Below are 15,971 nucleotides of genomic sequence, written 5' to 3'. Positions count from 1 at the left end.
ATGGACAAAACCTGGATTCTTAAGCCACGAGATAGCATAAAATATAGACGAGGACTTAATAAGTTCCTAGACTTTGCATTTGCGAATGCATCGTCGGATAACATGATAAAGTGTCCATGCCCTCAATGTGGGTTTCAATTTATGCAAACAAGAGAGGATGCGTACGACCACCTGTTGATAAAGCCCTTTCCCGCTGGCTATACTTTGTGGTTGCGTCATAGTGTGAAACCAGCTGAGGAGAGCTCTACTTGCACACCGATAGTTGAGAAACCTACACCTGAGGTGAATCCATATCTTCAAATGGTGCACGAGGCGTTTAACTTCACAATGCCTCCTGGAAGTGAGGAGACCACAACAGCGGATCTTGTAGAAGACGATGATATAGAGTTGTTGTACTTGTACGATGGTCCAAGTCGCGAGGCACAGGATTTTGCCGATCTTCTTGCAGATGGAGCGGAGGAATTATATCCTGGCTGCTCGAAATACTCAAAATTGTCTTTCCTAGTGAAGCTTTATCACATTAAGTGTATGTGTGGTGTGAGTGACAAGGCTATGTCGATGATTTTGGACTTATTGCGGGTTGCATTTGAGCAAGCCAAATTCCCGTCCACTTTGCATGAAGCCAAGAAAACTATTCGAAAGTTGGGGATTGAGTACAAAAAGGTAGATGCATGCCCGAATGATTGCATGTTGTATCGGGGTAAGGATGAGGACGCGACCAAATGCAAGCAGTGTGGAACTTCACGATGGAAGCAGAAGACGCGAAAGGGTTCTGTTACGAAACTCAAAATACCTGTCAGGAAAAACGGAAAGCCTCTCCCAGCGAAGACTCTCCGTTACTTTCCTCTTATACCACGACTGCAACGGTTATTCATGTGTAGCAAAACTCCATCTGACATGTTATGGCATAAGGAGCAGATAATAACGATGGGTACTTGAGGCATCCAAGGGACGCTGAAGCATGGAAAGACTTTGATGCAAAGTATCCTTTTTTTTCTAACGATGCTCGCAGTGTTTGCTTAGCTTTAGCAAGTGACGGTTTTAATCCTTTCAGAAATATGAGTACCACATATTCCATTTGGCCTGTGATTCTTATTCCGCACAATCTTCCTCCCTGGCTATGCATGAAACAAGAATCTTTTATACTATCTATGATTATTCCCGGTCCTAAAATGCCGGATAACGATATCGATGTTTATTTGGAGCCCCTGGTGGATGAGTTGAAGCAACTCTGGGATGGCGTTGAAACTTATAATGCTAATAAGGGGACCACTTTCAAGATGCATGCGGCGCTAATGTGGACTATTAGTGATTTTCCAGGGTTGGGAAATTTTTCTGGGTGGAACACGTATAGTGGGTTAGCTTGTCCCACATGTAATGTGGACACTAAGGCTCAGCGACTAACATTCAGTCGAAAATGGTGTTACACGGGCCATCGTCGCTTCTTGAATCAGGGCCATAAATATAGAGTAGACCGGATTAGATTTGACGGACAAGTTGAAAGCAGAGATCCACCGAAGAAGTATTCTGGAGCAGATGTCTTAAGGCAGCAGTGTAATATGCAAGTGTTGTTTAGGAAGAACTCAACTCTGACAGCCAAAAGAAGACGCATTGGTGAAGATGCAGATCAAGATGACTCGTATTGGAAAAAGAGGAGTGTGTTCTTTGAACTCCCGTACTGGAAGGATCACATGTTGCGTCATAACCTTGACGTGATGCATATAGAGAAGAACATTTGTGACAATGTGGTCTTCACTATCTTAAACGATAGCGTCAAATCAAAAGATAATCTTAAGGCTCGCAAAGATTTACAAAGCATGGGCATAAGGTCTGAATTGTGGCCGGAGAAAGGTGGTAAATATCCTTCAGCAATCTTCACAATGTCGAATCCACAGAAGGATGTATTCCTGAAGACTCTACAGAATGTGGTCTTTTTAGATGGTTACTCGAGCAATATTGCTCGTTGTGTTGACATTCGGCAGCGCAAGTTGTATGGGTTGAAGAGTCACGACTGCCACATTCTTATGGAACAATTACTTCCAATTTTGGTGAAGAATACATTGTCAAGTCCGGTATCAAATGTGATTGCGAATCTGTCCTCATTTTTCCGAGAACTCTGTGGAAAAGCTTTAAATCCTATGCAGCTTGGTGCCCTTCGGAATCATGTTGTGAAAATTCTGTGTCAGATGGAAATGATTTTTCCTCCATCCTTCTTCACTGTCATGGTTCACCTTACGGTGCACCTCGTTGATGAAATAAAACTTGGTGGCCCGGTACATTATCGGTGGATGTATCCAATAGAAAGGTTAGCTTGCTACTAAATGCATTCAAGACATTTTTTTCAAATTCGTTACGTATATACTAAGCGTTATGTCGTATTTATGTAAAAGGTACTTAGGACAATTGAAGTAATACGTGCGTAACAGGGCACAAGCAGAAGGCTCAATTGCGGAGGGCTATTTATCCGAGGAGATTTTGACATTCTACTCCATATATTTGGATAATATTGAGACTAGAATTAACCGACCAGCGCGAGTTGATGATCGACCTGTTGATGTTACAAACAATACAGGATGTAATATGTTCCCAGAAATTGGAAAAGCTTCAGGGGCTATATCACATTTTGTACTAACCCCAATGGAAAGAGATCAGGCACATCGTCATGTGCTAGTCAATTGCGAGGCCGTCGCTCCATTTATTGAGTAAGTATGCACATGTAATCATTAAGCACGATTATAACCAATTTCAAACACTCAGTCGTTGGACTAATTTCTTGTTATGTTGTAAAGTACATTTAGGGCAGAAACTAAGCGTAAATTACAGGATCAAACAAGGTCGCAATCTAAGATAGACCGTGTTGTGCATGCAGAATTTCCTCGCCGGTTCAAGCGTGAGGTTCGTAGAAATTTAACCTGACCAACTTATTTGTGTCCTAGAATTATAAATTATAAATTCCAATTTTTTATACGAACAAACTCTAATTTATGGTGCTAGGTTCCAATGGACAGTACTGTACATTCGAAAGAAATGAAGTTGTTGGCATGTGGTCCCATGCTTCAGGCAAGACGTTTTGGGACATACAACGTCAATGGGTACAAGTTTAAAACTATCACAAAGGAAGACGGGATGAAAATACAAAATAGTAGAGTTTATGTCTCATCTAATACAAGAAGTTATGCCAACATGCGTGACAACAGAGTGGCTATTGGTAGTGTTCCATATTATGGAAAAATTGTGGACATAATCGAATTGATGAACTATAGCTGCCATTTCACAGTGGTTTTGTTCAAATGTATTTGGGCTGATACAACTACGAGCAGAGGAATTAAACAAGACCATCTGGGCCTTACCAGCGTTAATTTCGCTCGTCCAATTCACACCGGTGATCGAGAAGAGGATGAACCGTACATATTGGTATCAGAAGCTCATCTCGTGTACTATGTACGTGATGAAGTAGATCCAGAATGGAGTGTAGTAGTTCATGTAAAATCGCGAGACTTGTATGACATGGGAGGAGAGAATGAAGATGTTAAAGCTGCTTTTTCTCCTCAGCCCGGGTTGAACATGTCAGCAGGTGACATCAGTGATTTACAGTTGACAAGGGATGATGATATAGAAGACCAAGTAGCAGATGTTTCTGATAACATCGATTATGTGGCATAGTGAAAATATGGCAAAACATGTACATCATTTTTAGAGTATCTGTGTGTGTTTGATAAGTTTAACAGTGTTCATGATGTACGCAGTTTGCTGGTTACATTACTATCTGTGTTTTCGTATTTGAATTAAGTTTTCATTTTAAGTTGATTTTCATGAATACCACCAGTTCCTCATTTTTTTAACGGTTTTTGCTTTTAAAAGTTAGTTTTCAAGGCTTTGTTGTTCTCATCATCATTGTTATTGTTCTTAACCTCCAATAAAGAATATTATGATATCGAGTAAATTATCTTGAATTATGATATTGTTATCATTGACAAATATATTTAATATAAAATGGTGTTGTAACAGGAGTAATGAAAACGAAAGATTTCTCATCATGCTGTGCAGGCACAACATTCGCTAACGAAATGCCTATGGCATCTCTATTCTCTTCATTGGAACATGCAATTACGGTTGCCAGAGACATATGGTACCGTAAGTTGAATGTTAGGTCTTGGTTGGAGGCTATATCAGGACGATCTTGTTCTAATGAATACTTGGAAACGACGAACGAAGCTACTGTGCAGGTCTGTTCATTAGTCGTTCTCTTAAACACCTGAGTTAAACATTATTTGATTAATAAGTATTTTACTTTGATATATGCGTACAACATTTGTCCAATGATAGTTGTTACGTTCATGCTAAAATTTGTAGGAACTTCATGAATGGAGATTAAGGTACGAGGAGAAATTTGGCTATGTTTTTGTGACATTTGTAGCTGGTAGGACATCTGAAGACATACTTGTTGAATTAAAGGTTAGAAATAAATTTCTAACATAGAAAGTGAATTACAGAGACACAATATGCTTTACAAAAAAGACCATCAACTATACATTTTATTATGGTTCAGATGCGCTTTAATAACTCGCATGGTGTTGAGTTGGAGATTGCTTCAACAGAGGAATTGAAGTATACAGAACGTGCTATTAGAGAGCTTCTTTCCAAGAAATCTGTCCAAACTACTGATGAAGGAGATGGTAATAGTTAATTTTGTATTTGTTAATTTTGAAAGTCCTCTTTCCATAATTCTGCAAATTTTTTTCCTTAATAACTAGGTAATGACCTGGAAGTTATCAGTATCTTTTAAGTAGATTTATATGTTGTTGGTTGCATGTTCATATATTCAGTGTCAGCTGAATATTCAGGCGAAATAGTTGCTGACACTCTAGATGGAGCAGACACTGATTCAGAAGACAATTTAGATGCTATCTCCTCCGGTGGATATGACATCTCCAGGGATGTTGAGCTCAATAAGGTTCCAAAAGACAATGAAACTTTAAACACCCAACATAGAGAAGATGCCGTACGTGCTGCAAAAAGGGAGTTTCGATCTGAACAAGTTGCCATGGTTTAGAGATGACTTATCAGATCTGTTATCACGTCACTGCAGCGGATTTCTGATAGAGTATTTCTGGCCAGTCAGTACGATGTTAATGAGAAATTTTGACTCAAAACTTGTTTGTCTACTTTAGTAATTCTATTTTTTATGCTCCATTAAACTTTGTTTTGAGTTTATGAATTCGGACGTTCACTTGATTTTTATGTTACCATTTATGGTTGAATACAAACTCAAAATGGCTGATAGTAGAAGAGAAAACCTGATTCGTAAATTTATTTTTAGTTATTCATTTATAAATATTTTTTTAATTAATGAATTATTTTTTATGTAACACAAAAAAGAAAATTTATTTAATGCATTAAGTTGCAGTATTTGAAACATGTTTTTTCAGTAAAAAAAAAGCGAGGACTAGAATAGTTTTAAGACGGCAATAATGTTTATACAAAAAAAAAATTCAAGTTAAAAATAATATTGCAACGGTTAGAAAAAAACCGCTGCAAAACGAGTATCAATGTATTCAACAACTATATATTTTGCGGCGATTACATAAAAACCGCTGCAAAATGAGATTATTTGGTAACGTCCCCTAAAACCGACACAAAAACCGCTGCAAAACGGGTATATTTCACTGCGATTACCGAAAAATCGCTGTAAAATAAGATCATTTGGTAGCGTTCTCTAAAACCGTCACAATAACCGCTGACAGATTCTATTTAGCAGCGGTTGAAAAAATCCGCTGCAAAATATCCGTCGCTATCTGTCGATTTTCTTATAGTGATAAGATAATCTACTTTTCTAATGCGGTGTGCTTTAGTAAGAGTGATATATATTCATGATGTAAGTGCTTCCGCAGTATGATGAAAAATTACCAATAATATTTGGAAATAATAAAAAATTAATTCAAATAGTTTATAATATCACAAAATAATTCTGTAATTTTAGATATAATAAATATGTAATTATAAATATTATACGTATAAAATTATAAATATTATATATATATATATATATATTATATAAAGTAACTTAGATATTCTCTTCCTAATATTACCAAAAATTAATACGTTTCTCTAAATCTTTTAAGTAATAAATAATAAAACAAGCTAGGTATGGTAACAAATTTAGATTATCTATATTAAATCTAATTTACTAATTTAAGCATGGTAATTCTATTATACTTATGGAGTTGTTACGAAATGTCTCTATATATTAAGTGAATACAGACTCATATAAGAAAATAGAATATCTCATTCATGAACATCAATATCTCTCAAAATTTAGGAACAAAAAATGAAATCTTTGTGTATTATGAATCATATCACAATAATCTTTAACAAAGGAAATAAAATCTATATTTAAATGTGTGCCCAATTAAATATCTGATCTCACTATAAATATAGTTCTAAACCTACGAAAAATATGAATCCAAATATTTTTACATGCTACATTGATCCAAAAATCGATCTTCTTTCGGTGCGTGCGGCTTTACTGTTACTCTTGAAACCATAATAGATCATTATATTATTCTTATTCATATTCCGGAAGCCTTGTGCAGAATATTTATCCCGGTAAATTGATCTAATTTTACGACTTGCATTAAAAGTCATTATCTTATATATTAATTTGTATATGCCTCTCTATCATTTATTAGTTATTAAGTTTAGGTAAATAATCTTTTTATTTATCCTTTCGTGTAGATGGGATTCGCACCCTTTTTTTTAATAACCCTGTCATAATTTTTTTTAATTTAAATTCATTAAAAATAAATAAACAATCATTTTTTTAATATATTTTTTATATAAAAATTTCTTTTAGATTTGCGTAAATTTTTTGCATAAATTTTTTTAATTTATTTTATACTTTTTTTTTTGAAAAAATAAAGATCAAATTTTAAATTTTTCGATCATAAAAATTTTGATACTATATTATAAAATTATTTTTTTAATTTAAATTAATAAAAAGAGACATATAAATAATTATATCTTTAACGTATTTTATTCTTTTTCAATAAAAAAATAAAAAATATTTGGCATTAATCTTTAGAAATTATAATAATTTGCTGTTTAGATTTCTTCACTGTTATTTTAAGGTGAACATGAGTTCTTTTAGATAATTTGACACCTGATTTTTGACTAAATTCAACTCTGGAAGTATACAGTCAAATCGGTTGATTTCAAACAACCTCGCAATTTAGAAGCAATACAGATGGATCAGCAAGTGTTGCTAAGTGCTAAATATTAATGAACTAATGCTGAAAACACTTCGCCGCTAATGAAGTTCAACAATATAATACCTTGTGTAACAAACTATCACACCTTACAATTAAGTAACTTTGTTCCTTCCTATCAGTAGTGGGTCAGGTTACTCGACGAGGACTCGTAACTCGACTTAATTCGATTTGGTTCGTTTTATTAAATAGGTTTAGAATTTTTGCAAAACATATTAGTTAAAAATATCAAATTATAGGTTATAAAAAAAAAAGTCTACAAAACTTTTTGAGCTGATTTATTAAAATATATTTTTTAAAAAATATTTTTAGTTTATACTTTTAACTATTCATTTATATTAAACACAAAATAAAAGTAAAAAATATCAATAATCGATACTCTTAGTTTTTTTTTCAAAAAAAATTTATAAATTATAAGTATGATTATGATATGTAATTAAGGATTAATATAAAAATGAATGTTCTTTTTACAAATTTAAAGATTTTAAGTTTATTATTTTTTAAGTTCTAATTTACAACACAGGTTATTTAAATAAGCTTGCGGGCTTATTGGACTTTAAATATACTGCTTGAGTTGAAAAAAAGCTTAGAAGAAGTATGATTTAGACTTAAATCATCTATTTACAACATAAATCAGATTCGTTAAAGCTAAAGTTCACTTCGACTCTGCTTATTTTCATCTATATATATATATATATATATATATATATATATATATAAAGCAAATTGCTTAATTACGAATATATATAAAGAAAATTGCTTATTTACTTTAAAAATAAATAAATAGAAATTTTTATTATGTTTTATTTATGTCATGATATATTGGGTCACTTTTTATTATTTAAAATTAAATTTTAAAGCTTTAAAAATAATTTTGATGCGTGTAAAATAAATTTATACATGCATCTAACTGCATAATACTATAACAATAAAAATAATTATTTTTATATTAATTACTTAAATAATTATTAAAAAAAATATTTAATTAAATAATTATATAAAATATTTTACACAATTATTTTATACTAATATATCAAAATTAAACTCAACTTAAAATTTCAAGTTCTTTGAAGTAATCTCTCTTCTCAACCTTGCTGATGTGTCACAACATTAATGAATTAGAATAAAAATTTTCATTTGTTTTAGAACACCTAAAAACTTCTCTAGCTATATACGTGCTGATCAACAACTGTCGCATTGTAACTATTGTAACATATATAGTTATGCACTTTATATTAATCAATTCATGCATATAAACACGCTTATGCTCACTTGTTTATACTCATATACATATATAGAGAGAGATCGATCATGGAAAATCCATTCCTTCAAGAGAGACACGCTTATTCAGTTATTTTTCTTATTTATCTGAGAGAATGGCATCGCTGTACATGAGTAAATATGTATATATTATTAGGTGACATAGTAAAGCAATATATGGTTACAATTTTTCAATGTAACATATAGTCGGCACCTTTCTAATTCATCTCTAATTTCATCAAATTTCAGGTCGTTGCCCTAAGTCGTTATGATCAAGGGGAAGGACATATACAATGTTATTGCAGGCATTGTGCCCTTGTACGTGGCCATGTTCTTAGGTTATGGCTCAGTTCGGTGGTGGAAGATCTTAACGCCGGAGCAATGCTCCGGTGTCAACCGTTTCGTGTCGATGTTCGCGGCCCCTTTCCTGGCATTTAAGTTCATATCGGCCAACAACCCTTACAAGATGAACTTCAAGTTCTTGGCGGGAGACTCGTTACAAAAGGTTTTCGTTATGGTTGTGCTTTATATATGGAATCTAACGAGATTCGGGAATATGGACACAAGCATAATTATCTATGCCCTTTTTGCTTTGCCTAATACCCTAGTCATGGGGATTCCCTTAATGGAAGCAATGTACGGAAAATTCTCTACACCTCTCATGACTCAAATTGTTGTCTTGCAAAGCGTCATATGGAACACCGTCTTGTTGATTCTGTTCGAGTATAGGGCGGCTAAAATCCTCATCCAAGAGCAATTCCCCGACAACACGGCCGCCATTGCCACAGTGACGATAGATCCGGACGTAGAGTCCCTAGGCGGGGAGTCTCTGCAAGCTGACACGGACGTAGGACACGATGGAAAGCTTCATGTGGTGGTGAGAAGATCAGCATCCGTATCATCTAATAATACATCTTACAAGTCTTTTGAATTGCCTTCCTCAGCCTTATCTAGGGCTTCTTCAAGTGTTAGTGAAATCCATTCTATTTACTCGGCTAGAGAAACCCCGTTAAGATATCCAAGCTTTGAGAGTCCTCATATTATTAATTTGCCAAAAAGCATGTCCGTTGGTACTGTTTTAGAAGAGGATTTCAAGAGGCCAAAGAAATTCTGGGGTGGAAATCGCAAAAATAATAGTAGAGTTTCCTCTATTTGTACCAATGACGACAGTGTTGGATCTTCTAACGTTGTTGTTGCTGTTCCACACCACAGTGCTGCCTCCAGAGGTAAATAATTAATCACAAACTATGTATTTTACTTGGTGAAGATTCGCTTGTAGTTATTTTTATATGAAGAGAATAGTTATAAATTATTAGATAATTTAATATGTTTGATTAAATTGAAATAATCTTTAACTGTTAACTTTATATGAAAATAATTACTCCTAAATTTTCATTCTTTTTACTTCTGTTTTGGAAAACTTTAAGTAAAAACCATATATTCCATTAAACTTTGATTCAACTTGTTAGATATAAATTCTTTAAACTGTATCTCTATTTTGTTTTTCATCAGATGAGCCTGATGAATTGACTGAAACTAAAGAAAATTCGAGAAGTTCTTTAAGTGGGAGCTGGAAGAAGATGGAGAATATTGAAGAAAATGTTGAAAACAAAAAGAAACAAATGCCATCTGCGAGGGTCATGACGAAGCTCATTACAGTAATGGCTTATAGGAAGCTCTCATGGAACCCTAATACATGGGCAAGTGTTGTTGGCATCACGTGGTCCCTTATAGCATACAGGTATTTGCATAACTAACTACTAATTAAATCTATTATTGTTGGGCTTTTATTTGAATTTTATTTTATTTTTTAGAAACGTGTTTCTTAAATTTAAATATTAAGTGTCAAACAGTTTATGCTAATTTAATAATATTTTTTTTATAAAATTAGAATTCCCAGATAGTGAAAAAGAAAAAGAAAAAACCATTTTCAATATGAAAAAAGTATAGGAAAACAATAAAAATACTAAAACATGTAAATAATAGATATATCAAATGTTCAATTTAATAGGTATCTAGATGATTATGTTGATTCTTAGTTGGATGGTGGTTATTCTTTTTAATTCGGTTTACTCGTGAATAATTAATAATGATTGGATGTTCAATTCATTAGGTAATGTGCAGATAGTTATTTTAATGTTAAAATTTAAGAGATAATTTGAGAGTCAAATAATTTTTTACTTTATTAGATTCATTAAAAAACCTATTGTTTATATTATTTATAAAATTCATTATCTACCTAATAAAATCATTTGAATTAAAACCATTAATTACATTTTTAAAAGCAAACAAAGATGTCTTTTTATTTACTGCTTGGTTGCATAGTGAGTAGTGACTTTCTAATTGTTTAAAACAAAAAAAAAAGGTAAATCAAATATCATTTAAATAATTTATAATTTTAACCTTCTTAATTCTTTTATACAATACACTAATTTTATATTATCTGAAAGTGATTTTTATTTTTTATTTTTAAAATATATGTATGTATGTATATATAAAATTGAAAAAAAAATACTATTCAAGTCTTTAACTAACAATTAAAAAGTGCATATATTTTATATTGATAAATTGAAGTTCTAGCTAGTGATATTCAAGATTTACTAATAATATAATATATTTTTTTCCTTCATAAAAATATTGCTTATGCGCTTGTAGGTGTCACATCAAAATGCCGTCCATAATTGAAGGTTCCATTACAATAGTGTCAAATACCGGTTTGGGTATGGCTATGTTTAGTCTAGGTACTAATTATCTTACACCTTTAATTTCTTTACTTTCCTTTCTGCCATTATAAATGTGATTCAATTAAAATATTTAATTTTCTATATAAATAGGTCTATTCATGGCATTACAACCAAAGTTCATTGCTTGTGGAAAAAAGTGGGCAGCAATTTCTATGGGTGTTAGGTTCTTGGCTGGTCCGGCACTGATTGCTGCAACCTCAGCACCAATTGGTATCCGTGGAGATCTTTTACGAGTTGAAATTATTCAGGTAACATGAAAATTCATCACTTTTAAGAGAAAATGACTTTGTTATTTGATCTTTTTAAGAAAATTGAAAATTGATTTTTCATATGAAACTATATTTGTTTAATGTTCTTTTTTAAAAAAAAAACTTTGAAAATATTTCTTTTGGGTTTTTATGTTGATTAAAAATTATTTCCATTTTAATTATTTTGTAAAATTTATATAATATTCTAAAAATATTTTACTCAAAATAGTAGTGTTTTTAATTATGTTACATAAACAAAAATATCAATTACTAATTAGTTATTGTATCATAAAAAAAAATTCAATTATACTTTTTAAATAAGTTTGTCTATTTTTTAAAAAATATTTTAATTGTAGTTGGATTATATATATAGGGACGATTATGATAGCGTGTATGATTTTGCAGGCTGCTCTACCCCAAGGTATCATTCCCTTTATATTTGCTAAAGAATACAATCTTTATCCAGATATCTTCAGTACTGCGTAAGTTTTGTTTTGTTTTGTTTTCCACCTTTACCTTTACTTATTAGCGTTAGATTAATAAAATTGAAACATCAGAATATTGATGTATTCAACATAATTAATGTATAAATACGTTATCTTTTAGATATACCAATACATCAAATACTTATTAATGAATCAAAGTATTAATATTTTGCATCTGTTTTAAAAAAAGAAAATCTAAGTAACCAATGGTTTTTTAATTAGCCAATATTTAATCATCTCATTTATAAAAAAAAAAGTGATCAACGTCAACAACGATTCTAATTATACGATTCACCAATTTTGCAGGGTTATCTTCGGAATGGTGGTTGCATTGCCCGTAACAATAATATACTACGTGCTTCTTGGGCTTTAATTAATATTTGGGAAGTTCGAATTTATCAATCTATTAGTCAAGAATAGATTTTTAATGGAACTTAGATTTACGGACGAATTAATGGGACTAAAAAATACCGTCGGGAACCAATATTTATATTCAATCCAGATTGTTCATGAGTTCGTTGCTAACGCTAAAATGGCTAGAATCGATGCAACGAAACATGCATGGGATTGTTTTTTACATGTCTGGTGGATTTAATTTATTGTATTAATTCATTCTAATGCAATTATTTTTGTTTTTTTATGTGGGTAAACTATTAATATAATACCTGAAAATTTACAATTTTATAAAAATAATTTTTAAAGATGTGAACGAAAAATAAATTCTTAAATATTTAAAAATATAATAAAAATAATTAATAAATATTATATTTTTTATAAGTGATAAAAAAATCATCCATATTTAACAAATGATTTTATTTATTTTATCTGAATTTTTATAATAATATTTAAATAAATTTAAAAAATACAAAAATAATAAAATTAATACTAACAAAGTTAGTACTAACAATAATATTATACTATAGGTGTATATATACTTGTATATCTTAATTTTTATTATTAACAAGACACATTTTGATGCACAAGATCCTCAACATGAAGTAAGTGCATACTTTTTATATAACACTAACAACTTATTAATAATAATAATAATAATAATAATAATAATAATAATAATAATAATAATAATTATTATTATTATTATTATTATTATTATTATTATTATTATTATTCATCTATTAAAATTAAGACTGTTATTGTAAAGGAAAAACCAACTTTACTAAGACATAGGTGCACAACTGCCAACACTTGATTCCGCACGATGAGGACATCTATTTCGACTGTGACCCTCGCTTCTATAAAGTATGCAATGTTTACGCATATCACGCATATCCATTTCATTTAAGAAGTGGGTTATTTTGGGACGTCTTTTGGAGACTCACTTTAAGTGCGGATTAGGTATATGTCTTGATCCTTGATACACTGGCCATGTTGCTGGATTTTCTAAAAGCTTAAACCGTATTCTATACACCTTTTTTATCTCATCTATCCTATATACCTCATGAACGTATTGTTGCCAATCAAGTTGTTGGTTTGCACAACACGCAAAGACATGACAACAAGGGATTCGATCTGTCTGAAACTCACCACAATTACAACACCGTTAACGGAGATTCACCGCATACTCTATACCATTGAGCATTTCACGTATTTCAAAGACCTCATTCTACCTATCAAATAGGTTAACTTGGATGTTTCCCGCTGCTTGCTGATTTGATTGAAGTTTGTTGCTAGCATATTTAGAAAATACATGTCCTGCATTCCTTCGAACCTCAGCCTCAACCCTCTTCCTAGTGAACTCATTTAGTCCGTAAAAAGTTACATTCACAAGTGACGTGATAGGAAGATTTCGCGCTCCCTTCAAAACTCCATTGATGCACTCTACTAAGTTTGTGGTCATATGACTCCAACGATATCCATTATCAAATGCCAAAGCAAATTGCTATCATGGGATTCGATCAAGCCATCGCGTGTAAGCCTCACCACCCTCACGCAATCTTGCATACTGCACATTAAATTCACACACAGTCCTACAATAGCCTGTAAAAAACCAAGAAAACAAAATCAATAAGATGGGTGCTATGTGCCTTGTAAAAACAAAGACGCCGTTATTTCACAATAATTTACGTACCCATGTTGACTATCAGTTTCTATAAATACGGTGCCTTGAAATTCCTAAAGAAGTTGGATGCTATGTGCCTAATACTAAACATTCGGATAGCTCTTAGAGGTTCCCATGATCCATTACTATGATCTATTGCTGAGGTAACAGAGTCGTGTCAATCAGAGATAAACCCAACACCATCTCGAGTCACCACGTGTGCACAAATGAGTAAGAAAGAAGTGCGATGCATCAGAAGTCTCGCCCTTAACAACGGCAAATGCAAAAGGCACAATATTGCCATTGCCATCCTGAGAAATTGTAACTAATAGAGCTCTTTTATATTTTCCGTACAGATGTGTGCCATCTACCTGTATGATTGGTTTACAGCTCCTAAATGCTCTGATGCAAGGGTAAAAGCTCCAAAATATCTGCGTCAGTATTCTAACATCCTAGACTACCTTATCCCCTTGGTATGCTGGTGCAGTTTCGATCTTGACTGCTGCAGATGAATCTTTTTATACCATTGCTTCAAACCACGACGGTAAAGCTCCATAAGAAGCTTCCCAACCACCATAAAGGTTTGCAATTGCCTTTTGCTTGGCGAGCCATATTTTGCAGTAATTTGTCGTATAATTGAATTTTGACCGCACTTTAGCAATCACAGATTTCACTTTCAAAGATGGATCAGTTTCAATCAATGGCTTTATCACCTCTGCAATCATGTCTGAATTTATCTTGGCATGATCTTGAGAAATTCTAGTTCTGGTGCATGTGTGACTACCATTGTATCGCCTTATAACTCAACAAAACTTTCTCTTAATAAGACTAGCCCTAATAAGACAATCGCAACTTATTCCGTATTGTACACACTTAGCATAAAAAGTGGTTGGCTCAGATTCACACACCTGGTAATCCACTCCCCTGCGAATGGTATAATCTTTAATTGCCGCACTAACAGTCTCTCTAAAATTGAATTTCATGCCAACAACAAATTCACTATCTATAACAACAACAGGATCTACAGCAATAACAACAAGAAATAATTCTAACTATTGCTTTATGATTAAATAATAATAATAATAATAATAATAATAATAATAATAATAATAATAATAATAATAATAAAGACTACTTACCTGAATTGACATACTCAGGAAACTCTGGTGTATTCATAGCGTCTAGATCCAAAGCGTGTATGAAAAAAGGCTCTCCAGATGGATGTTGGCTTGCCAATGCATTTGCCACTTCTACAACGTTAGACTCAACTATTATATCATCTTCACCTACTTCTTCAGTTGGACCATCAATATGGTAAGTGCCCTCAACTATTAGGGTTTTTGTGGCTAATAAACTAGAATTGAACCCAACTCTCTAATCTATAATAAGTAACCAAGACATTGGTGGTTGATTAGGTTAAAGGAGACTAAATCACTAAGGAATTAGGGTTTAGTCAATTACAGTTTGCCATGAAATGAATCTTGCATGATTAAAATAGTTGGTAAGAAAACTTAATTCGGACGAATAAATAGCTTTGAAACCTTAACTGTTTTTCCATATATATTTCACACCAATTCCACTGTTTGCTTTTTCACTCTCTGAGTTACTGTTTAATACTTTTGAACCCCAAAACACCATTTTTTGCTTGCCTGACTAAGTGATTCATTCGACTATTGTTGTTTAGTCCATTAATCCTCGTCGGATCGACCCTCACTCACTTGAGATATTAATTGGTACGGCCCGGTGCACTTGTCGATTCTATTGTGGACATTCGAAATCCGCACCACACGTTAAAGGGCTTGTGACTTATCGTGGATTGGTGTTTGGAAAAATTGGAGTTTGAATGAAGTTGATTGTGTTGAATTGATTTTGGATAGATGTGAGCTAGTATCAAAACAATTGATGTTTGG

At 32.5% G+C, this 15,971-nt stretch overlaps 4 protein-coding genes across 4 annotated transcripts; 3 read left to right on the top strand and 1 right to left on the bottom strand.

Moving 5' to 3' along the window:
* LOC107633011 (uncharacterized) lies at positions 1-939 on the top strand. The gene has a single exon (XM_016336645.1). The coding sequence runs from the start codon at positions 1-3 to the stop codon at positions 937-939; it is 939 nt and encodes a 312-aa protein (XP_016192131.1).
* Positions 940-1,172: 233 nt separating this feature from the next.
* Positions 1,173-3,663, top strand: LOC107633010 (uncharacterized). The gene is made up of 4 exons (XM_016336644.1): positions 1,173-2,305; positions 2,427-2,702; positions 2,790-2,895; positions 2,995-3,663. The coding sequence occupies exons 1-4, from the start codon at positions 1,173-1,175 to the stop codon at positions 3,661-3,663; spliced, it is 2,184 nt and encodes a 727-aa protein (XP_016192130.1).
* Positions 3,664-8,793: 5,130 nt separating this feature from the next.
* LOC107633008 (auxin efflux carrier component 2-like) lies at positions 8,794-12,375 on the top strand. The gene is made up of 6 exons (XM_016336642.3): positions 8,794-9,751; positions 10,038-10,266; positions 11,181-11,266; positions 11,360-11,517; positions 11,923-11,999; positions 12,309-12,375. The coding sequence occupies exons 1-6, from the start codon at positions 8,794-8,796 to the stop codon at positions 12,373-12,375; spliced, it is 1,575 nt and encodes a 524-aa protein (XP_016192128.1).
* A 1,868-nt stretch (positions 12,376-14,243) lies between these two features.
* On the bottom strand, positions 14,244-14,786 carry LOC148570399 (uncharacterized). The gene is made up of 2 exons (XM_088507030.1): positions 14,586-14,786; positions 14,244-14,432 (listed from the first exon to the last, which is right to left on the bottom strand). The coding sequence occupies exons 1-2, from the start codon at positions 14,784-14,786 to the stop codon at positions 14,244-14,246; spliced, it is 390 nt and encodes a 129-aa protein (XP_088363156.1).
* Between the last annotated feature and the right edge of the window lie 1,185 nt (positions 14,787-15,971).

The sequence above is a fragment of the Arachis ipaensis genome, chromosome B3 (assembly GCF_059453495.1).
Source record: "Arachis ipaensis isolate K30076 ecotype BB chromosome B3, ASM5945349v1, whole genome shotgun sequence".
Lineage (NCBI taxonomy): Eukaryota > Viridiplantae > Streptophyta > Magnoliopsida > Fabales > Fabaceae > Arachis > Arachis ipaensis.
Note: the sequence above shows the minus strand (reverse complement) of the source record. Positions and strands in the feature narration are given on the sequence as shown.